This window comes from Argopecten irradians, chromosome 10, assembly GCF_041381155.1.
Source record: "Argopecten irradians isolate NY chromosome 10, Ai_NY, whole genome shotgun sequence".
In the NCBI taxonomy this organism is placed as follows: Eukaryota; Metazoa; Mollusca; class Bivalvia; order Pectinida; family Pectinidae; genus Argopecten; species Argopecten irradians.
The window spans coordinates 23,849,747-23,875,502 of record NC_091143.1 but is presented as its reverse complement, the minus strand read 5'-3'; the positions used below and the strand labels follow the sequence as shown (position 1 = coordinate 23,875,502).

General features: G+C 33.7%; 2 protein-coding genes and 1 pseudogene across 3 annotated transcripts; 1 reads left to right on the top strand and 2 right to left on the bottom strand.

Moving 5' to 3' along the window:
• LOC138332615 (long-chain fatty acid transport protein 2-like) overlaps nt 1–3,458 on the bottom strand; it is a 28,578-nt pseudogene extending 25,120 nt beyond the window's left edge.
• A 3,703-nt stretch (nt 3,459–7,161) lies between these two features.
• Nucleotides 7,162–15,094, bottom strand: LOC138333450 (long-chain fatty acid transport protein 6-like). Of its 2 annotated transcripts, none has more exons than XM_069281828.1 (11): nt 14,958–15,094; nt 14,411–14,787; nt 13,972–14,082; nt 13,322–13,540; nt 12,260–12,418; nt 11,560–11,684; nt 10,984–11,175; nt 9,309–9,420; nt 8,621–8,816; nt 8,156–8,253; nt 7,162–7,888 (listed from the first exon to the last, which is right to left on the bottom strand). In XM_069281828.1, the coding sequence occupies exons 2-11, from the start codon at nt 14,778–14,780 to the stop codon at nt 7,578–7,580; spliced, it is 1,893 nt and encodes a 630-aa protein (XP_069137929.1). In that variant the 5' UTR covers nt 14,781–14,787; nt 14,958–15,094; the 3' UTR covers nt 7,162–7,577. The 2 variants fall into 2 exon arrangements, with proteins under 2 accessions (XP_069137929.1, XP_069137930.1); XM_069281829.1 differs by having other exon boundaries at nt 14,411–14,740; nt 14,958–15,085.
• A 3,537-nt stretch (nt 15,095–18,631) lies between these two features.
• LOC138333448 (3-oxoacyl-[acyl-carrier-protein] reductase FabG-like) lies at nt 18,632–25,495 on the top strand. The gene is made up of 9 exons (XM_069281827.1): nt 18,632–18,870; nt 19,987–20,126; nt 21,264–21,356; nt 22,266–22,404; nt 22,741–22,781; nt 24,087–24,156; nt 24,475–24,511; nt 24,850–24,904; nt 25,121–25,495. The coding sequence occupies exons 1-9, from the start codon at nt 18,834–18,836 to the stop codon at nt 25,304–25,306; spliced, it is 798 nt and encodes a 265-aa protein (XP_069137928.1). The 5' UTR covers nt 18,632–18,833; the 3' UTR covers nt 25,307–25,495.
• The last annotated feature ends 261 nt before the right edge of the window (nt 25,496–25,756 follow it).

The window sequence follows — 25,756 nt, the reverse complement described above, 5'->3', positions numbered from 1 at the left end:
TGCCAATATGACAAAAGAATAAAAATTGACAGAATATATGCTATTATAGCATGTATTAAAATTGATTTTGTTTGATTAATTAACGATAGTTTATTAAGACGATAAAAGAACAAAAAGTGCTGAGTTTACTAAAAATTGGTATTAAGAAGCAAATGAAACAGTGATTATTGGATACATGTAGGAAGTGTTTTTTGCATTCGTATTTGAATTTGGAAAGTTTTGTATTTTTAGAAACACTTTCTGGTAGATCATTCCATAGTGATGGTCCACTATACTTAAATGAGCTCTTAAATTTTTCTGTTTTAAATCTAGGTAATAAGTATTTCCCTGAAGTGGCTGATCTAGTCTTCTTTTCATGAATATTGGATACTAAATTGTTACAATCTAAATAATTAGGACATAATTTGTTAATAACTTTAAACATAAGAATACACTCATTATATTTTACTCTTTTGCTAAAAGGTAGCCATTTTAATTTACAAAGAAGTTCCTCACCTGATACGGTATAATCTTCGTCTAAAATAATACGAAGTATTCTCTTTTGCATTCGTTCAAGTTTGCTTATGTACAGCTGGCTACAATGTCCCCAAACATTTGAACAATAATCAAGGTAAGGTAAAATGAAACAATTATAAAAACGTTATTCTAGATGAAATTGGTAAACATTTCTTTATACGACATAATTGATGAATTTTAAAATTCACCTTTTTTATAACATCTTGGGCATGTTTATCCCAAGTAAGGGTATCATCAATGCAAACACCAAGTAATTTTCCATGTTTGACATTTTCTAACTTACTGTTGTTGTCAGATACATCACATAATATATTAATCTCATTTGAAACCCTTTGTTTTTTCTGTTTACTTCCTGTTAATACTGCGTTTATCATCATCTCATAATAATGTCAATTTAATGTTAATTACAATAACGCGGGTCGTGTTATTTTTCCAGCTGTCGTCTTAGTTACCGCGCTATAGTCGAAAATCACAGCAATATTGCAAAACAGCGAATATGAATTCTCCCTGTTAACATGGTTGTGTAGTTTTCATGTCCTATAAATAGCCAGGGTTACGTAAGGACGTGTCGGGTTTGATGGTAGAGGAAAGCCAAAGTAACCAGAGAAAACCCACCGACTGGCGGTCAGTACCTGGCAACTGACCCACATGGGATGTCGGGACTTGTATTTGTTTGTTGTTATAGCCTTAACTAAGGCCATTGTTTTAAATTACTGTTCTTTATCTTTTGTTTCGGAAAAGTTGTAGGTGTTCAATTTTAATGAATATAGGAATATATAATGCATGAAAACGACTGTATATCGCAGTGTTAGGAGTCTAATAAGAGCGCAGCCCTTGTGTTTTTTTCCTACATTTTCGTGTATGTGTTACCTTAAAAGTGCTTCGCACTTCGTGCCCGAAGAAAAATATAGGAAAAAACACAATCTTCAAAATTCAATCCTACACACTGACAGCTTCAGTTTGCGACCGCCATTTTTTCATACAGATGGGAAAGTTGTGCATTGCTCCGGTACTGCTCTCCCCAGTAAATATATATTAAACTAATGCAAATGCATAACAGGAGTAATTAAACATTTTTTTTATAATTTTTAAATAAGAATAATAACACTTTGAAAATTAAAAACTATAGAATGCAGTCAAATATCCACCAAGGCGAAGATGAGCACAAGGCATCATGACGTCACATAACGTCAACAAATGGAGCGAAATCATAGGATTCGCATACGCGGCACTCCAGGTCTTGAATGGACACAGAAAATTCTGAATCTTTGAGTGTATTTGTTTGAGTTTACGCTAGATAATCATTAGGTCATATACCTCTATAGTTTAAAGTGTGTCCTTTTATTTCTAAATTATGTCTTCTACATTAAATAAAAAATAGATTAAATGAGTAGAGCTTCGCTCTTCCGATGCCGTGCATAGTTCATATTAAAACATCTGGCTGCGCCCTTTAAAGGCCTTGCCTTCTGTCATATTATCAATAGGAATAACGATATACACACTGAGGAAAATGCAAAAAAAAAACGTCTTGACTTGCTGCATGTAGGAGGCTACTGTCAAACTATAAAATACTTCACTCAAAACAATTGGTTTGATTAGTCCTTTTAACAACCAGGATCATTTAAGGAATAAAATGGTAAAGTGGTGGCAGTAACCCAGAATACCTGAAGAAAAAACATCGACCACTTTGCATCCTAATCTATTATCAGAATACTTAAAACAAACTTAAATTTTGTCTTGCCTTTGTATGAGGGCCACGTTGTTGATAAATAACAACTATGCTTACCAACTGCGATGGTGTTGAAGAGTGCTAATGTCGTCTCCCCACTATGATAAAGTAGCGTTACAGCGTACGAAATGTCATTGAAATTGAAATCGAAACAAGCCCAAGCATTTGATGATCCGATTGCCTTCGCTTGGTTACATATGGCTGTTGTAAATATTGAATAATAAAATAATAGAGGCAGGTTGTAAATATTGAATAAATAAAATAGTTTCAAATCTACCATATCGTCATAATTCTTAGCTACATTGAAGAAATTTGTAACAAATATATTCCAAATAGCATTTTTCTATGTAAACAATACAATATGACGTATATAAGACTTTTTACCACGTGAGATTTAACTGGAACCATTTTTTAAAATCCAATAGCTACCACACAGTAAGTCGTTCAGGGTATTTGTTGACAGTTTATTTCTTCAGATTATTTATTAATTTTGTCATCATAAATTTGTAATCAGGACATAAGTTTATTCAATCATTAGACATTTCTTACTTTAATTATGAGCCTTGATTACCAGTCATTTATTATTAGTCTCCCCAGATATTCTAAATGTTCTCATGAAACACTTGGTATTTCATTCATCAAAAACTGGGTATTTATTTTATCAAACCTTTGGTATTTATTTCATCAAACACTTGGTATTTATTTCATCAAACACTTGGTATTTATTTCATCAACCATTTGGTATTTCATTCATCAAAAACTGGGTATTCATTTCATCAGACATTTGGTATTTATTTCATCAAACATTTGGTATTTATTTAATCAAAAACTTTTTATTTCACCAGTCATTCATAATGTTTTTATCAGACATTAGTTATTAATTTCATTGGGCAACAGTTCCACTATACAAGAAGACACAACATGAATATACCACAGTCTCCCAAAACATGCACCTCGCACAACATACACACAACACACCGCATACATGGGAGGCCGTCCTTACATGACCTTAGCTGTTAATAGGACGTTAATTAATCAAACAAACAAACAAACATTTCCTATTTTTCACCAGTCATTTAAAATATGTTTCTCCAAACACTCATAATTTTTTCATCAGACATTTGATATTTATTCCATCAGACGTTTTTTTTCATAAGACATTCCGATATTTACCTGTTGTACCGGAAGTGTAGATGTAACACACCGGAGACATCAAAATCATGTAAGAGCGTAGAGTCTTACAAACCGGAAGCAAACGTGTCGTTTCCAATGCGTAATATAACGAGTTGAATCCTGGAGGAAGTTCGGGCGGCAAACGTCAATGGACGATACGAAATAATAAGTCGATAAAACAAAATAACAAATGCAAAAACAAAACGAACTACTAGTTCGATAAAACGATTTTTTTTTTCGATAAAACGAAATACTATTTCAATAAAACGAAATAATTTGTCAATTAAAGGGAATAGCATTTCGATAAAACGAAATACCATTCGATAAAACGAAATAATATCATTTCGATAAAACGAAATACTAATACGATTAAATATAATAACATTTCGATGAAACGAATTAGTATTTTGTTAAAACGAAATAACATTATTTCGTTAAAACGAGTTGACATCATTTCGTCAAAACGAAATAAGGTTTCGTTAAAATGAAATGAAATAAGTGTGAGGCATGTCAGCCAGGGGGGCTCTGTACTATCTAAAAAATACCTCGACATGTTTTTTTTTTTTTTTTTTTTTTTTAAATTTTATTTCAGCTCAAAAAGTTTAGCAAATAAAATTATCTTTAGAGAACAAAGTGACCTAGGATCAGTCCCTTTATAGCAACACTGATATGCTCTGTGCGTCGTGACTAAGCTGTTATTTTTTTATCGTACCCAACGTGTACCACTGTCAGAACGAAATATAGAAGGCATATCGCTTGAATGTCAGGTTTACTGAAGTACAGATCGAGTGTTCCGTAAATCATGTAACACTTTCAAAATGGTATTACTTTTGACATACATGAGCAAGAAAAACGATATTTTGGTACATAAAACATGTATTGTATGGACAATAAAAAGGAGTAATTTGATTCTGCTGAAAAGCATTGACGTCATTATGACGTCATCACTTTTAAGACAATGGTGCGTGAAGCAGACACTATCCAAATACCGTAATTTATTCCTTATTTCGTAAAACAAGATGGTTTTGGTCATTTAAATCTTTAGTTCTCAACAAATCGATATTTCCTAAGTAATTATTATCAAAACCACAGAACGTAATTACCAACATCAGAAGATGTTCTTCAATAATACTTTAGAAAATAAAACAAATATTTGATGCTAGTGTTCAAAGCTTGCTCACATTTCAAGGATAACACTGTTTGATCAGATTTAGAAAATATGTGTTGTTTTTGCTTTAAATCGTTGCTAAGAATACCAGGTGTATTTTTAATTAATACGTTTTTATTCAAAATATGAAACTTATAATTGCAAGCTTTTTGTAAATGAAATCCTGGTGCTTTATTTTCTATATTAGATAAATCATTGAATTTTAAATTTGCAGCATAATCTATGTGACACTAATGATATTATCCGCAATAAACCTAGATCGAATTTCGGCTATAGAGGTCCCGAGTTCGATCTCTTTCGGAGGCAGTACGAATATTATATGAAAATATATTTCATTACAAAACTATTCTCACTGCCATGTTGTCTGCTGCTGTCTGTGTATAATCCTAGATGTACATACTGAAACCTACACGCTACACAAGTGTTTGCACGACATGATCTCAAATTTCAGTTCTTGTCTGTAATAAAAACTATAAAAAAAAAACAAAACAAAAAAACAATAAATAAAAAAAAAATAAAAATAATAATAAGTAGTGTAATTATATCCTATAAACTGATTCAACTATGCCAAACTGTAAAATCCAATGTTGCATTGATTAAGTATAGTTCGAGTTCTACACACGTCTTATCAATGTAGGTCAAAATCGATAGCAATATCACAAATGTACCTTTATCATATAATTCATCTTTTATCTGGTAAACTCGCCTTTATATTTTTGCACAAATCACTAGTGTAATGCGTATAGGGAACAGTCAACTAAATTTTAAAAAAGAACTTCGAAATTATCCCTGTATATACAAGATTGAGCCCAGGACCCTGATTGGCTGGTTGATTTCAAAAGTAAAAATGTTTTCTGACTGTTATTAATCCTAGATAACAATGATTTGAAATTGGAAATTCAGATTGAAATTTAGGTTCAAAATATCAATTTAGATAATAAATAGCTAAAATATTTTTAAAAAGGCAGGATATTTTAGTGCAAAATGCACCTTATTTCAAAATGGCTATCCTAGCTGGAGTTTTAGCAGAAGGACCCAAACTTTTTTTCTGTCTAGTGTTATTTGAGAACTTTGACTTTAATTTTAGAAAACAATAGCTACATGTAACTAACATTCCTTTGTTTTGAAAATACATTACAAAACTTTACATTGTGGTCTATGTAAAATTATTTAGTTGGTTACTCTCTATAGTCCTTTTCACTGGCTTTGTAAGTAATTCCAGAAAAGTTTATCAATACACTAAATTACGTTTTAACTAGTAAATATTGATTTGATTATAAAAGTGATTTTTGTATCTAAGGCCTGTCAATATTGTCTAGGTCCATAGTCTCTTGTCTTTGCAACAATGTATGGTAGTTGTACATATTGCATTTTGGACTCAATATGTCAACAATTTTGATAATTGAAGTTTGGCTTTCTCTCAGAAAGTGTCAAAGGGCTCTTATGAAATTTCATTTATAGATCTTTCTTGTCCCGATTGTTTGTCATCTTTTTGTAAAAGAAAACGAAACAACATAGGCAGTCTTCATAAATTTCATAGCTTTCTCATCGAGGAAGTCTTAAGCTTTCTCAAATTAAACTTGTGAGGCTTATTCAGATATCTGAATATGCATTTTGGAACAAATCCAAGCACAACATGACAACCAGTATCAATTAACAATTGACAATTGGAGTGCATTGTTTTTTGTGTCACTTACATAGCCCATCGTTAGCACCAGATCTTTCTAGGATTTCTTGTTATAAATTTTATTAACTTTTTCCAGATCCTCATAATATCGTAGCAAATAAAGCCTATTATCCCAGGAATAGTTAGCGATAGCGCGACGTACACCTGGGACCAAGGATGAATCCTTACGGCTTCTTAGGAAAAGCCAATATGATATTGTATGTTATGAGATATTCGTTTATTGTTTTTGTTTATATCAATTGTCATTGAAATAGTAATGACGGAATCTCGCCTTTTGTACCGAACATCCTGGAAATTAAGGTTAAACCAAATTATTTCATGTCATGGAAAACAAAAATGAGGACGACAAACAGATATATATAATTTCCCATTATCAAATTACTAATCATCAAGATCAATAAAAAGCTAAAAGTTAATGAAGTAATTCTAACTGGAAATCGATTGAGGAAATGAAATTAAAAGCATAAAGAATATTGCAGTTAAAAGTTAAACAAAATATCTGGTATTAGCAAAGTGCTCTTCGAGATACACGTTCGATTGACAATAAAAAACTATTATTACACAATAGTGTTTGTTTTTTATTATTGAAAACATGTAATCAATGTTCTTTTATCAGCAGGAAAATTATATTTGATCATCCTAATTATATGCTATTATTCCCGAACCAAAACATATCTTAGTAGTAATTTTTCAATTTGTCGTTTTATACAACATAAACATAAATATTATTAGGTTTTGCTGGTCTACACGAACTGGGTACATAAGGTAGCACATACATAACTCCGGTCAAATATTGCTTCTAAATAATTCCTTTCGTTCTAAGAACTAAGAACGATGCTGATTTACCATTGTCTAATTTTTACATTGACTGCATACCTATACCGTACAGACAACAACCACAGTATCTTTATTCATTGTTACATATTAAAGTTACCTCCATTGCGGTTAGGTATTTATTGTTAAGCCAGGATTTTGTGAGTGAGATTTCAAGTCGCTTTCCCTGACAAGTATGGCTTGACACTCGCAAACACATCACTTAACAATCAATACCTATCCGCAAGGGCATACAACTCTGTAGTACATAAACACAAAATTAACTTTTTGAGGACGGCTCTCAATTACAAACAAACAGCATTTTAATTCATCAATACCATTTCACAAACATTCAAAGCGTTCTTGTTCAATGACCTATGTTCTTTCGAACCTAGTGTATCCATGGCTGTACACGTAAAGTACAGACGTATGCTCCAACAGTCTCGATTTCATGGCATGATTTGACGAGGTTTCAAGATAAAAGTATGTTACTATAGTCTCGATTTGACGACCTGCTGATATGACAAGTTGTCCAGAGAAGAGTATGTTTTGTTTTTCACGTCCATACAGAACATAGGATCACTTGTATTTTCTGGGTTGTAACCTTCTTTGACAAGGTCTACTTTCCTATGTTTCATTGTTTGAGTGACCTCGAAATCAGTCTGGAACCGCAGAAATATCGGTCTAGCATACTTTGGAAGTGACTTTTCACACTTTCGGTAGATTTGTCGTAGAATTTCCGGCGATACAGTTTTGTCTTCTTTCAAAAGTATGGCGGCCATCCCAGCTCTTCCGTCATTATCTACAATATTAAGCTCATGATTAACAAAGCTACATGTGTATTCAGTTTATCTGGTCACGATCTTTATTGAGAAATCTTAATATATGATAGTAAAGTTACTAAGCTATTGGAATGTACATGTACGAAAAATATCCAGAAATGATGTAGAATAGGATACACGGTAAAATATTTATATTTCGAAAATGTGGTCTGCGAACTTCATGAATCACAGCGCCGGGTACTTCCCGTGAGGTAACAGTTTTGCGGTCTATATTGTGTTTTACTAACCCGGTACTTCTACGCCGTACACGTTAACATCCTGTATAAACGTCAGTGTACTCAGCACCTCCGCCACCTCTCGAGTGGACACGTTCTCACTCTTCCAGCTGTGATAGCAAATAGAAGAACAACCTTGTTATGATGTTTTGACATGTCACAATATTAGGATTTAGGAAAATGAAATACTGCCACAAAATAATTCCTATAGGCAATGCAAATACATAACAACTGTGCTAGCAAAATACCTTTATCATCGCTAATTTCTGATACAGCCATTTCAATATTGCATTCTATAAATACAGCCGATGGCTGATACATTATAGGAAAACGAACTATGTTATATTCTACTTCATTACCCAGTAACGTGATTTACAAATCAACCGAGAACAACAGCTGTAAAAGCCCTCCTTACTTCATTGAATTTGATACCAGAACTACTAGCAACAAATGGTTTGTAAGATATGAAATACAAACCGAAATGTGTCCCCGAGACGATCGCGAAAGTACAGATAGTGATCTTTATCGACGAATACTATGTCACCAAAGTTGAAGAAGGCATCGCCTTTTTCAAAAACATCTCGAAGGAATTTTTTCTCGTTCATAGACTTGGATCCTACATAGAATTGTGTTATTGTCTCCGGTACTCCAGATATAATCAGTCCTTCTTCGCCTGTAAACAGAGTACATCTTCTATAAACCTGTAAAGTCATTGAACATTCCACAAAAATCATTTGTTAAAATATTGTGAGATCTGTGCTTTCCTGGAAAATACTTACATTTTTATCTACGCATCAGGATATTAGATTTAAATTAATTTCTTTAAAGTCCCAATTTATTTTACAGCAAGCGGCACACTAAAACAATGACCTTTCCAAAGCGGGAGCAAACGAATGACACATATATATCATGTAATATGGACAAAGCCGTGGACACGTTGCTTTAATTCAAGGAAGTCTTGGCAACCGACACCGTTGTTTTGACGACGAACATCCAAAAATAGACAAACTATTTCGATATATAATGTACCTCAACTGTCAGTATTTTTTATCACTATGAGCAAAAAGACACTTAATTCTATCATTCTCAAATTTATAAAATCATTTCCCGCTCATAATATCCCTTCTATGTATTCAAGATCCTCAGAATTCCCTTTATAACAGACCTGCGCCACAGTCGATACAGAAGCCATCTTTCCCCCTGATGGGTTCGTCTTTGACCCGGTCGTACCGTATCACACGTACTGGGACATACAGCTTGTATTTAGATGCAAGTCGCTATAAAATATACCACAAAAACATGTTTTATCATTGAATGATGCTTTCAAGCTCTGAACAAGAGAATCAAAACATGCTATATTTTTACATAGCTATACTTTAATTAAATTATGGTTGCATTGGCTTCAAACTGTGACAATAGATCAGATTGTCATTGGGTCGTTATATAGACCCATACCGTCCGCCTACTCCCCTTCCCTACTACAATCCCCTGCTCCTCCCACACCGTGGTTCACGGCACCATTAAAAGGATTTTCTGATGTCATCAACTTGAACAAGTGATTGATGCTCACAAGATTCCGACTAACCGATAAGTGAATTAATAAATAAACGAAATGAAAAAACTGCGCTATGACGAAAATGCAAACATATCTATTTGCATTCAACTGTTGTTAAAACGAGCCAGTCAAGGAATACAACCCTTGCTCATCTGTAAGCTTTTTTATGATGATTTCGTCCTTATTGTAAAAGAAAGAGTAAAGAATACATATCAATCATGTATTCGACACATCATTAGACTGGTTCCCGCCTCAGTTACCTCCCTTGCGTACGCTTCACTGAGGACCCTAGCCAGCCGAGCGCAACCTGGCGGAGAGTAGAGAACTAAGGGAAGGGAATCAGTCTAGACACATCACGTAAAATGTTATTTTTGTTTTGTTTAATGACTTATGTAACAGTGACATTTAAAGATGAATTCGTTGTGTATCCTATGTCCATGTTGTTACATTATCATGTTTGAGTTAAAGTTATATGTGCCGTAACTGGGCGATAATTTTGAAATGTTATTTTTTCATCATTAATTTATTAAAAACCATAAGGTTTGATGAATAAAGCTGTAAAAATCATTCAAATGGCTTCAGATGACTTATAAACGTTAGTTATAACACAGAAATTTTGTACTGTAAAATTGTTGTTTTTATGCCTTAAATATGTTTAAATGAAAACATACCTGCAGAAGTCACTTTGCAATTACTAAAAACATTGTGAAAATGTGTAATGAAATTGTAGACCACAATTTGGCTTCATGGTCTCGCCGTATGTACTCATTTCACTTCACTATTGATGTAAATAAATGATTTTTGACAGTACTGCCAAAAATCAATTTCAGCTCTTATTTGTACATGTAAAATCAAAACCTATGCATTGAAAGCACTGTAATTTTCAAAAAGTTGGTAAATTTTGGTGCTGAATAACATATTAAAAGCCCATCTTGATTCGTGAGTGTGAAAATTACGGCACATATAACTTTATGATTATATCGTGTATGCTTTCGTATGCTAGGGGTATCTACATGTATCTGGCTATCTTACTAAAGGATAGTGCCAAAGTTTACCAGAAGGTAGCAAACTGGATAAACTTATACCAACATTATTCGAACGAACCATTCTTTAAACACAGAGCCTTTGCAGGGAGTGAAAACTGTCGTCTAGTACTCTAATGTGTTTTGGTATGGAGACAACACCTACCCAACAAATGGATGGGTAAGACATTACTTAATTATCTTACCAACGACTAGGGGACATCCCTGGAAGGATTCGTAAGATGTTACGCCCAATATCTTACCATGAATGGTGATAATCTACCGATGGCTCCCACTTTATTAGTAAGGTTTATTGTAACTGATGTTCCCTCGGTAGCTCCGAAATGTTCTACAATGACAGGGATCTTGAATCTGTCCTGAAATTTCTTCCATATATCCATCCTCAGACCGTTACCCATAGCAACGCGAATGTTGTGGACACCGTCCAATGGAGACTGTGGACAAAATCTATCTGTTTATAATTGTTTGATACTATTGCTAAATGCAAAATTATACTAAAACAATAAAACGGAGGCAAAAGGAAGAAGTTACAAAATTGTCAGATGGTCATAATGGGAACATGATATCATTATACAGTTGAAGGAGTAAAGCCGTGCATTTAGGTGAATTTTGAAATCGAAGTGAAAAGTATCGTGGCATGATTTCAGAGGCGCCAACGCAACAGTACGCGAAATCTTTCGTATTGAAGCGCGATTTTGTCGCATTGGCGGGTGACATTTTTCGCATTGTTGTGTATTGAGATGGGAGATGGCAGAAATTTCGTCAAAAAAAACCCCACAGAAAGCAGGCTTTCAATTCAAATAATAGTTAGTGCTTACCTCTGGAACCTTTAGTATATACCGAAAGAGCTCCCCGATATAATGAACAACGGTAACCTTGTACTTCCGGCAATCATCCCAGTAATGGCGGGCGGAAAACTTCCGGCAAAGTACCATTGTACAGCCTATGTAACAATACAATACGATAATGCGTCCAGATGTTAGACTGAATGATTTAGCTGGGATCTTTCGAGTATGATTTTAAAATGATCGCCATATTACACACCTCAAGCATTTTAAAGCATGATATTTAAGCAAATAAGAAGCTGTTCATAGCAGTTTGAACATTTCACCGAAAACATTCCGACAGTGTCTTTAGAAGTCCAACACCTTTCCCAAACGACTTTTGATATTTAAAATGTGAATTTAAAACTGAGATGGATCATTTTGTAGGGTCGCAAATGGTTTTAATGTACCGTTAATACTACATGTATCACCAGCTTCTGAACAATTTAATGGAAATGAATAAATTGCAAATTTTCATAACAGCTGGCCAGGGTCATATTTAGGAGGAGGAGATAAGTTGGAGTATCCGAAAAAAAAAAACACCGACCAACTATCAATACCAAATATCCGTCTCATATGGGATTCCAAAAACGCCGAGACTTCTTCACCACTCGGCCACCTCGCTTTCTTATCTACATGTATAATAGAATACTTGAATTTTAATTTTGTCTTTCCTTTGTACTACTATGCTTACCAACCGCGATGGTGTTGAAAAGTGCTAATACTGTCGCCCCACTATGATAAAGTGGCGTTACAGCGTACGAAATGTCATTGGCATTGAAATCGAAACAGGCCCAAATCTTTGATGACGCGATTGCCTTCGCTTGGTTGCATATGGCTGGCTTAGGTAGACCTACATGAAAGCAAAACAGTTGTAAGTATTAAATGATAAAATAATGTGAAAGCATATCGTCAAATTAAGGAAGTGTACTTGGTAATTAAGCTACATTGACGAAATTTCACAAAATATAATAGCATTTTTCAATGTAAAAGACGTATGTTTATACATTGGAGATTTAATTAGACATATCTTAAATTAAATACCTACCATACAATCGTTCAGTCACGACTCACGACAAAAAAGCGTTGATTATCAAACATAATCAGAAGCAATGCGACTGTTATGATGACGATCCCATAATGCATCTGGCAAAGTTTCAACATTAATGAAATAGTGTTTGTGATTTCAATGCATAATTGTCTCTTTTTGTAGCAAGTTGTCAGAAATGAATCTTCTATTGTTTGCATAATTTTGCATAAGCTATGTTTTGGAAATGATCAATTTGGCGGCCATTTTGTGAAGAGCATTTCTTACACTTGGTATGAACTCTTATTTCCAAATATCTATTTTTGAAAAACATGTTTGAAATAATTATAAAAAATGACTTTGCAACAGAGAGGATCTTTAATACATTATCATACATTATACATCAAGACTATAGGGGGCGGTGGCAAACAGATAAACAGACGTCAATATTAACATTTCAACATACACAACTATTTTTACGATACGAAAAATGTTCCTTACTCGAAAAACAAAGGAAGGAGTACATGTGCATATCACTTTGATGGTAGACTTTCATTTTCAAACCAAAAGTCTGTAATCCTTTCATCGGAAATTAATTATTTTTGTTATAACCTTAGAGCAGATATTTGTTATTTTGTTCCTTGTACAATATTTTTAACTTTTTTTTCGTCATCAGACATGTATTGGTTTCATTTATTACTTTTGTTATAAGACATTTTCGATGTTTACCTGTTGTACCAGACGTGTAGATATAACACACCGGAGACATCATAGTCACGTGAGAGCGTAGAGTCTTACAAACCGGAAGAGGATGTGTCCTTTCCAAAGCGTAATCTAATGAATGGTATCCCGGAGGAAGTTCGGACGGTAAACGTCCCTGCACGATAATGGGCAGTTTGGCTGGTAAATTATGGCGGATTTCCTCTATAGATTCTAACATTCCATCTCCTGTAAAATGATTAGGATGTACAATTCACAATGAATATCGACATGGTTCTCTGAATGATGATAATTGTAATTTATTCGCTTATCTCATGTTTTCATAGAAAAAGAGTATTTCATAATAATTGAGGATTCAACCCGTGTTCGTTGCATCAAACTATTTTCCACTATATCTATGCTCCAACAATTTAAAATGAGAAAATAACTTGAAAATTCATAGAATACAAAATAATTCCCTTGAAACCGAGTTTTCATTGAAAAGGCTGTGTTTTGATTGGTCAATAATGAGTGAACATAAATTGTTGTACATTAGTAATACTTTCATTCAGGTGAACAATACGACATATATTTCCACTATAAACATCATAGTTTATTATCAAAAATGTACTAAACGTTTTATAATGTTTAGATGATATTATCGTCTGCTATCACCATACCCGAGCCGATAATGACGGCCTTGGCCTGACTAGCCCGGATAGAGTGAAGAAGAGGCTCGGCTGTCAGATGGTAGTTGATGAAGGCATCCACCATACCTATCTTTTGTAGACCTAATAAAATGAATATCATAAAAAGAGGAAATGATACTACAATAAAGATATGGTTGGATAAAAACAAACAAAAAATCAAATTAACAATGAACATTGTTTTTGAATTGCATGCTTAAATAAATTACCATTTTGCACTTATTACCTATAATACGTTATGTAGAATTCAATAGATTTATTCGTTATTTTTTTTAATCCTTTGGTTGCTGAAATTCCAATGAGCACAAAAGCGCGATCATTAGAATAGATGACAAAGAGTATCTTTATCACACTTATAATGGAGAGCCATATAATGGTTCCTTTGATACTCCTCCTTTAAAGGTATACATACCCAGTAGCGTCCAGACAAAGGATGGCTCATTCTGTATCATGGCGGCTACAGTATCACCAGGTTTCAGGTCGTAACCAAGAATTATGTTGGCCATTTTGTTCGCCATTGCGTCAATGAATTCATAGCTGTATTCTTTGTCTTCGAAATACAGGAATACCTTCTTTGGGTGCGCTCTTACATGTTCCTCGAACTTGTCGATAAGGAAAACACCATTATTAAGGTCAGAGTTCATCTTGTCCCCAATTTTCTTGACCCCCAGCATTGTAGTCATGTCATCCCCGATCCACGGAAACAAAGTACGCCATGCTACAATGGCGCCACCTACGGTTCCTGCTGCGCCAAAAAGAACGTGGTCTTTTTTAGTAGGCATTGCCTCGCTATAAGGAATGAAACCTATAAGGAATGAAACAAAATATTATCAAGTCATTTGAGTTTTCAAATTTAGTATTGTATTCTGTTTTTGTATAGGAACCTTTACATGTCAATTATACTTGTAGCTCAAATATTACAGGAAAATAAATTCTGATAAATGAATAGAGTTACATACCTATGGTTCAGCCCCTGTATAGCAACACCGGTATTATCTTATGTGGTTGGTTATCGTGAAGGACCGTAAATTTGTATTATCTTACCCGGCGTGTACCACTGTCAGATCAATTATATCAGTATGTGCTAGATATATGATTGTCACTTGAATATCAGGTTTACTAAAGTAGGTGTGTAGTATTATATATATGATAAGAGGCAGTAAGTATGGTTATGTAAAAAACCTGCACTCCATTACATATACGATTACTGACATTGGCGCTGTCAGTGCATAATCAAAGATTTTCATGCATAATGAAACCTCCATGTTACACAGGTGATCACGTGACTTGACATGAAATTACAGGTCGACTTTGTTATTGTCTTTAGAAAAAAGTAGTGGAAAATGACACAATATTCTTAAAATTCTATAAACTAATTCAACAAGGCCAAAATCAAATATAATTAAATTTGTACTGATTTTTTTCTGATAAAAGGACATAAACTATAGAAAGCGTTCGTCACACGTCATACCATTCTAGGTCAAAATCACTATCATATATGATGTTATGTCACCGGATGGTTTAAATGCTTTTTGAATATATATTTGGAAAGGAGTTTCCGGGTGTAATTTTCTAAATACCTCAAGTGTGCTTCGTGTGGTCATTTAATTCCCAAACCTTACATTTGTATATTATCTAATTTATATAAAAATTATACAATATCCGACATATCTTTTAAAGATTTTATAAAATGATAATTGATTAAGAATGAACTCAAATTTTAATTTTTAATCTTTTTTTCTTCCTTTTTTTAATGTAACTTATTTGAAGTAAAGATAATATGCTATAATTGAGCCAGAAAAGAAAATTTCTCTCAGGCTGATAAACTTAATTTTTAATTCATAAATAAAGAAGAGATGAAGTAGACAAAAGTAAATTGAATTTATGATATAATTAAGCATTGCTTGTGGAGGCATATTCCTGTTGGATGTTGTATCATAATAATTTAAATAAACACTAGATAGAGGGAACATACCCATTTGTTAGTGAGATTCATTCTTAGAAGTATATATATTCGTATGCTAGGGGTTTCTATACATTCCCTAGTGTACAGATACTTCTACAAGAGATGGTCTCATGATAACAAAGTATAACTTTGATAACTGTGATAACACCTTAGGGGTTGTTATACGTGTACATTTTAATGAATATTTAACACAATGCAGTACTGATAATGGTTTTATGTCTTTTGTATTTGATGGTTTGTAAAGAATTGATGAAATATGATACACAGTGGAATATATTTCTGATATTTCCATAATAAGTTATCAGTTTTAATGTAAAGAGGTGGATGTGAGCTCACAGACTGGACAGCTTTTGAGATAGGTCAATGCTTTGTCCAATATCTCGATCTATGTACAGTACATGTCTTTTCGGCCAGGAATTCATAATACCACATTATAGACAAAGCATTACTATATATAAACTTGCGTTAAAAACCCTTTAAATGTTAAGTGACACTTAATTTGCACAATATTTGAGAACTTAAAAAAAGATTAAAAAAAAAAAAAAAGCGGGATTAAGAAAATATGATTTTAAATAATATTCATACAATCATTAAAATATCCATTTTGGTTTATGTACAGTTGGGTGTGTTGTTTGCTTTTATTTAATTTGAGACACGCTGCAACAGGTGAATTTGACCCACAATGAGCGACCACCACACATTCCTGTTCTTCTAGCATCTACACTTTCGTAAGTACTTAGTCAGTCGTAGTTACAAGGTAAGGAGGCTGTTCTATATGGCACTTATTACAATGAGAAAGCACCCATGATGTGAAAGAGAAATTTACAAAAAAGTACCGTGTTCTGTTTGACAAAAATGATCAAACCCAAGTAATATATATTTTAAGCGTGATAATCAGTTCTAAACATATTTGTTAGTAGGTGACTTTCAATGAAATATGACAAACCAAATTTAGGGTACATCGGTCGAAAAGGTTGTATACAAGAAATTAATTTGTAAATGTTAGTATTTGTCATTTTCTAGAAAAGTAATTGGCATAAGAAAGATTTATCACATATTTTCTCATCTTCAAGCTTTTTCTTGATTTCTAAAAATATAATCTGAATACTAGGAATATAATTCATAAATTAATATTCCCATTTAAACAAATTTAATCGTCTGATTGGTATATTGGAACACTAGCCCTTTTTGTAGTGCTATATCACTGAAGCATGCCGTCGAAGAAACCAAGCATCAACCCCCACCCGGTCACATTATTCTGACAATGGCAAACCAGTCGTCCCATTCCTTTTTTTGGCTGAACCCTGAATAGGAGTAGGAACTACCGCGATTATAGACTATGCTGTGTCTCGGCCAGGGGACAGAAAAGAGTGCCTTCCTCATGAGGTCAAAGGTCAAAATGGAGGTGTAGGGAGACGTATAGAAAGCAGAAAGCTTGTTGCGAAGAAAGGAAATTTAAGATCTTAAATTTAGTCGCAATATCAGTTAAAATTCTTACACTATACGGGGCCATCTTTGGTTCAAAATGTTTTTATAAACTTTATAATGGAATCAATTTCTGTGTAGCTTGTAACAGCTGGTATACATGGCAAAAATAAGCTCCCATGTTTATCAAATCAACGAAAAGGTTATCAGAACTAGAATCAGCTGATGTCACATGTTTTGTGATAAGATAATGACAGTGTAATACATAATGTAAATCATCTGTTTCGTTGTCTTCCTTGTGTTAACATGTTCCATTGTGAATATAGCAATTCTCAGAGTATTTATATAAGGCGTATATTACCATTTGAATGATAAATAGGATCGTATATACGCATGCATTTATTACTGAAAATCGTTAGTGAGACGTAAATACGTTTTGTTACAAATTATTATTGTTGTACATATTACCATTTTAAAAAAAACCCCAATCGTTGACCATATTGGCAATTTGTAAATCTTAACCAATAAGTCAATGGTCAATAAATCTTTACATAATTGCATTAAGGCCATCACAGCTGAAGGATGAGCACGTCTGAGATTTCAGTATCGTTTCGACCTATACCAAAAAGATTTGAGGTTTTCAAATAAAATTGATCAGTTTAAACTTTCGTCAATTTATATCTATACTTTAGAATATTTTGACCACTTTTATTTTGTACTCAAAAATAATGACAAACAAATATTTAAATGGTCGAAAACAGTATGCACACGGATCCCAAATTTTTAACTCATCTTGCCCGAAGGGCCGGTGAGCTTATGTCATGGCGCGGCGTCCGTTGTTCGTCCTACAACATTTCCTTTAAATCGTTACTAGTCATAGAGTTCTACAAGGAATGTAACAAAATTTTGAAAGAAACATCCTTGGGGGAAGGGAATAGAGTTTGTATACATTTTGGCTCTGACTTCCTTGGGGCAGGATGGGCGGATCCAAATAGAGGAAATAGAGGTAAATCCTTAAAATCGCTACTTGTCATAGAGTTTTGCATTGAATGTAACCAAATTTGACCAGAAACATTTTTGTGGGAAGGGTAATAGAGTTTGTATAAATTTTTGCTCAGGTTTAATACAGAAAAAACCGATTTGTCAGAGGTGTACATCCTAAAGCAGTGTGCTTGAATATATATCTTTGCTAACGAATGTCACTTCATGTATATAGATTAGCTTACAAAACAAGTACGGGATTCAGATATTCTACAACGCGTCAAGGCCAACAAACAGTCAAGTTGACTGGTCGGAAAGTTAGTGACTGAAATTCCTGGTTCTCTATATCAGAAAACTTATCTTTAGATGTCTCCAGCGACCAAGGCCATCGCGACATAGCCATTTGAACCAGTTGTTCTACATATCTAGTCGGCATCACAGGTGTTCATCGGACAGAGAAAATATGGAGTCACTCAAGAATAAAGTAGCTATTGTAACAGGTAATAAATTAAAATATTTATTTGGTATTAACTTCATGTTTTTTCCATGCCGTCTAAATTATGCGGATGGAAATGTTTTTTTTTTTTTTTTTTTTTTAAATATACCTAGATCTATATGAAATGCAGGCCCCGTTTTTCAAAAAATCATCTTAATTATGAATTCGAACTTGATGGTAATCTTTTTAAGTAGGGGTTAACTTTAGACTAGGCTATAGCTTTAGAACAACATCAGCATAATTTCTATGTTAATTTCTCGCTCTATTGTGTGAATGAAAATATTCGTTCTATGGACTCGATATTCATTTCTCTATTTGGATGGGTTTCAACTTCATTTGTTGATTTGCTCTCAGAACTAAGACCAAGTCTTTCTTATATGTAGGAATGGTTAAGTCATAAACATGGAACAGAATTTAGGATATCACAGTGTATTTAACTGATGTTTGACTTGAATGTAAAATAGCCAAATCCTTTAAGAATCAGTTCGATTGAAATCATCTGTTAATGGCGTCGTGTCTATCTTGCCATGTCCGAGAATCTGACGGTATCGCGATCAGGGCCACGTTTGCCTTAGCCAATCAGTAGGTCGCCTTTGAAATTCTTGGTATGACATCATAACTCGGAACTTTAGAACGTGACACAAAACTACCGAGGTATTCCGAGTCATAATATGATCAATGACCAAAGCTTTACTCATACATTTGACACTAAGAACGCTTGAAATTATGTACAGATTTAAACGTCACTACATTTTGTACATTTTTAATTACATTGAAAAAAATGTAGGCGGTAAAATGAATTTTTTGAGACACTACTTCTCAAATATTCTGCTTCAGTAATTCCAAGAAAAAAAAATCATGACGTTTTGGGTCCATTTCATTACGACTGTAGTCGTGGTATATTCAAATATTTAGAGGACGCACTAGCACAAAACAGGCTTTTAATCAGAATGTTCTAAAATTGAGAGAAATAGACTTCATTTTCTATATTGTTTGTCGAAATCTTAAAATTGTACATGTATTTTGTATTGTCTTAAGAATAAAAATGCTGAAGAATATGCTTGAACATTATGAATAAGGATATCAAAGTGACTATGTTATATCGTAATGAAACCTACAGGAGCCGGGTCTGGTTTTGGTCGCTGTACATCACTTCTGTTCGCCAAATATGGAGCGATAGTGGTCCTAGCAGATATGAATTTACCTGGAGCCGAAGCGGTCGCCAAAGAATGTGTTAACAATGGAAGCAAAAAGAGCGAGGTAAACAACCAAGGAGTAAATATGTCTAATAAACGTATTGTATCCAATATATAAATACTTCACTCCTCCCTCGACCTATCACAAGATATCCTTGTGGTAAAAATATCCACTTCATTAGAGTAACTATATATAGATTCCCCAACAAGTGACTGTTGTTTATGCACATGGTTTTTCCATTGTGAAACATGTATAGTTATGGGATAAATTTTACCCCTCAACGTTATCTGGATACTTTAGGATTGATTTGTAATAATATATCTTAAGGAGATATAAATATTGAATATGCACCATTCCCACACTTAACACTTTACAGTTTATAATGGTCACCCTTATTTCTAAAATATATTCAAGTTGATCCTTTTAATTAGTCTACGATACAAATATAGTTAATTAGTACATCACGTGATAGAATACTGGATTCTGATTGGCTACACACATGGGTACTATTTGCAATAGTGCCCGGGGAAGCGGGCACTATTGAAGTGGCGCGAAATTGAACTTGAATGTATTGTGACGTTACCATTACATGACGTCATTATAACGTTGCGCTTCGATCAAGACGTCAAGATGGCGGACAGGCTGTTGTGTGCGGGGATGGAAGCAAATGTTGCTTTTCTACAGAAGACAGTTCATTAATGTTCTATATTGATCTACTTTTAATTTTCATGAAGCTGAATCCTGTTTTTATAAAATCCCATATTTCTGCGACAATTCATATGTTGTACTTTTAATGTAACAACGTGGTGTGGAAATGAAGATAGCGTTGCGAGGTATCGCTTGACGTACTTCTATTACGATGATATGATAAACGGTTTCATGTCAGGGTGATGTACTAAACCCATTATGGCCTGGTAGAAAGGGCACTATTGCCTCATAGTATTGTCTCATGATGGGATAGTGCCTTCATCTTTGGCTCGGGCACTATTCCATCCCTCGACAATACTATGAGGCAATAATGCCCTCTCAACCAGGCTATAATAGATAATTAGCCAATTCAAAGGTGGAACGTCAAATTTGTACAGTGGTTAATTTTACATTAACTTATGTCATATGTACATTGTATTATGGGAGATTATCTTACTTTTGCATGCGATGCAGGCGACAATCTTACCATTTAATTTTTTTGGTTCTCTTTAGATGCTGGCAGTCAAGTGTGACATAACTAAAGACGCAGACAGAAAGAATGTAGTAGATGAATGTGTGAAGGCATTTGGACGGATAGACATATTGGTCAGTTCATTTACATGTACATTACATGCAAACACAAATATAAAAACTAGAATTATCACAGTTCACCTCAAACCGAAATTAGCAATCAGTGTTTGATTGAATAATGAGAATTGTCATCATCTCAGTCGAAATAGAAACTATCACTTTTATAGACTATGGTGCGACGTAACACTACTCAGAACCTTCCTTAAAGCCACACTATACGTAACTATCAACAAAAATTCAAGTTAAATTCGGCTCCGATATTGTTAGTATTTGTAAATGTAGTTGAAATTAAGATATATTAAAGAATGTTTGTAATAAATTTTTAATAACTTTGGTACAGCAGTTGTTGAAAGTCGGCTTGTTTGACTTACTGGGACCCACCTAGCGATGTTTAACATTTATTTGATTTTTATCACAAATTCCGAATCATTATTGCTCATCTTGACTTCGATTTAGTCCTGTCTCTGCATGATTTACAACAGGATTTTTTTTCAACATTCTCCTAAATCAAGAAAAAATTAAGAAAGATACGGATATTGGGCCTTTAAAGGGACGAGGCCAAAAGTGATGCGTCGTCAAGGGAGACGATACGAAGTAGAAAGTTTGTTTGGAAGAAGAAAAAAAGATAATATCCCAAATAGTCGCATTTTACGATATCGTATAGTGAGAGCAGTACTTATTACTGTAACACCCTACCAACGCGATAATTGTGGCTTTGCATGTATACAGCGATAGGTTTGCACGTTAAACTTAATAGTTTTAATACAAGTTTTATTTGTTATGGTGACTGCTTAAATACCATCATTATAAAAAGGTTATAAGATAGAAATTAAATACATCTGTGACGTTATTAGGTTAAAGAATTCAAAGAAAATTGCGGTTCATATAGCAAAGGTCACTTATCTTCTGTGTGTTGTATGACAGGTAAATAATGCAGGTGTGTATAGGAAACAAGGTTTGTTGGAAGCTGACGACAAAATGTACGACTTTTTAATGGACGTTAACCTTAAGGCCCAGGTATTCCTCACACAACTGGCTGTCCCTTACCTCAAAAAGACAAAAGGTAATAGGACTTCATTTAATATTGATAATACTTTTGGTCAAGACATGTCTTAATGGAGGCCAGAAATAAGTGTATCTACAATATGTTTTTAATAACAAATACCTGAGGCAAGAATATGAATTGTATTAAACTATAGCGAGTTCAAACACTTTTTTCTATACTAATGTAATGTAAATATAGTTTTCATGTTGCATAAATGATAAAGATATAGTCCAATTTACTGTCGATTACACATATATATGCCGGTGTGATTAAACGTTTGAAATTATAGATCCTTTTAAACAAATAAACTGCTACATTCAATTTGTCATAAGGAGAATGTTTATTTTATTTCAGGAACGATAGTGAATCTCTCCAGCATAGTGGCAGAGGAGGCGGTGAGCTATTTATTTATATATTCATTTTTGCTTTCTGTTGCATTAACTTTGTTATTCTTAAATATCTTAATGAATGAAATACTGCATAATGTAGAAGGCTGTATTCATTTTAACAAAAGAATTTATTTTGAATAGTTTTTCTTATTTGATTTTACATATATTTACATTTTCACTGCACTTCCACTTTGTAACCTTACCAAGCGCAGTTGGCAGTCATATAGACTATAAACTTCAATCGCTTATCATGACGTCATTATCATTGTGATGTCATAATTGTCGTGCCAGTGATCACGGAAAACGTCTGTTCAAATGGATGTTCCGTCTTTGACGATAACGAATGATAAATTCATTATAGATGCAAAATCCAATGGTATTTCAACATAAAATTGTTACCAAATGTAAATATAAGCATTGAACGTCTTTCAGTTGGCATTCATAGTCATTATGAATGCCAACTGGACTGAGGCAAACCCAACTTCGTGGAATTTGCCTTTGTCTAGTTGGCATTCATATTGGCTATGAAGACTTTCAATACTTTTAAAGTACCTGCCGGCGAAGACAGTGTTATTATAGGTTTTCTACCTGTCTGTTCGTCCGACAGCGCTCACGCGAATTATAACAAAATCGGGTCAAGATCAAAATCACTGTTACTATATTTAGCTCTTACCTACTTTTTTCTTCTTGTATTATCCCCAAACATAACATATAAGTTTGAAATAAAAACAAATCTTGAACAAAATCAAATTTGTTCATCAGAGGTTTAAGGTCATGGTCAATGTATCAGCGTGTGTGCTTTTCCTGTTTCAATTCTTTAGTTGTGAGAACCGGTATTCCTTCAGTAATGCTCAGTATGCTTGTTATATTATCGCTTACGGAAATGTAACATAGTTTGATTATAAATGCAGCTGTGCGACTTTGTCAGCAAATGTCTTTCAATCATATCGTCTTACAAAGTTATGGGAATATATATAAGGTATATGTTCCAAAGAACTAAGAATTTCAAAAGACCAAATGTTTCTTTAAAATCTTTATTTAAATATTAAAACAATCATATCTATGTTATTAATATACAAATTAGAGTTTTCTCTTTCTATCGTTTGTTTTATCAAGTTTTGATTGATTTTAGATCCTTATCGTGACATTCTATGCCGATTTCATTTCACTACATCGATAACAAAGGCAAACAAAATGAAATTTATCGAATGTAATAGATATATTGTTTATGTTCTGTGTTAATAAAATCTATTTCTTAATTAACAGCTATAATTAGACAGATAATTACGTTTCCATGGTAATGTTACACAGGTAGCAGCGGCAGGTGTTTATTGTGTGTCCAAAGCCGGTATTGATTGTGTTACCAAAGTCCTAGCGTTAGGTATGTTATATGATGGCTGGATGCAAATAACATTTTGTATATTTCTATTTTAACTTTTCAAGAAAGTGACACCAGATGTTTGTGTAAATGAGGAGATCTGTAATGTTCTAGGTCTTGAAATAAATTAAATCCCAACTAAGGAAATTATTTTATACGTATATACACATGTTTTTCGTTGTCAAATGAAAAGGTAAATGACATTTCTTCCTTTAATGTAGGGCCATCCAAACTAATGCGTATTTTATTTGTTTCATAATCAGAATGTATATGATAAAAAAAAGCAATACCAGATGAAATATTTGATTTTTCGTTTTGTAGAATTGGCGGAATTCGGTGTCCGGGTTAACTCAGTACGGTATGGATAACACATCAGAACTAGTATCATTTTTGAATCATGAATATGCTATAAATATTTAAAAAAAAAATACATAAACCTCAGAGCAAACTATTTCCTAGAGTGTATAAGAACGATACTCTTTTCCAATTTAGTACAGTTTAGGTTATTGTCTAATCTTGATCCCAATCTATTCACCAGCTTAATTGTGTAATTTCCTTCTTAACTATTATTATTAATTAAACCCTGTATCTTCCTATACCGGCCAAACATGCTGGATTCGATGACATTCGGTTAACACAAGCTATACTTTAAATGTACATTGAAATAGGATAAGCATTTCACTTAAATGTTTTCAGTCCCGGAACTATGCATACTGGATTATATGATGTTGACTTTGGGCAAAACGTCGAGGTGAGCTTATTTTCTATGGACATTACCGAACTTTATAAGTAAATGTTCCACTCCTTTCACTTTTTTGGTTTGTAACGTCAATGTTTAACAAGTTCTAAACTAAAGTAAATAAACACTCCCATAAATATGACGTTGTATGATTTTATGACTTAGTGTCATAAAATTTAGTAAGTCTGTCTTTCCAGGATAAATTGTAATCGTGTTAAAATATTGTAGACTGTGATGAAGAGCGTGATATCTGAACATCCGCTGGGCCGACTGGGACTTCCTGAAGAGGTCGCTAAAGCTGTAGCTTTCCTTGCGTGCGATCTGTCTTCCTATAGTACCGGCAACTTCTTTTACGTCGATGGAGGACGTCATTGTGTTGGGGCAAGATATAATCCTCATCTGAAGTCCAAATAAATTTCCTCGCCTGTCCAAAGGTCTATGTTCGATGCCATGTATACTCGGAGGTGATCACTCGGGCCAAACGCGGTAGGATGCGATGAAATCACAGACTTACATGTAAGGAGTGTGTTGGTAGCACATTAAAGTTAACAAATTTTATCCACGTTTGTAGTGATATTAGGTTTAATAAATATTTTAGAATTTTGGATGCGTTATTTTATTATTTATCGAAGTCTTCTGAAGAAAGACAGAAAGAAAGAAAGAAAGAAAGAAAGGAAAGGAGGAGAGAATAAAGAACAAATGACATTTATAATCATTTGCGACGTTGTGGCATAACAAACCCGTGATCTCCAATATGATTATCATAGGTTGATCAAATTATGTTGATATGTATTATCATGTTGATGTATGCGATATCATATCAGTGTCCGGTGGATAAGTAGAATTCTCGTATGGCGTGTCTGA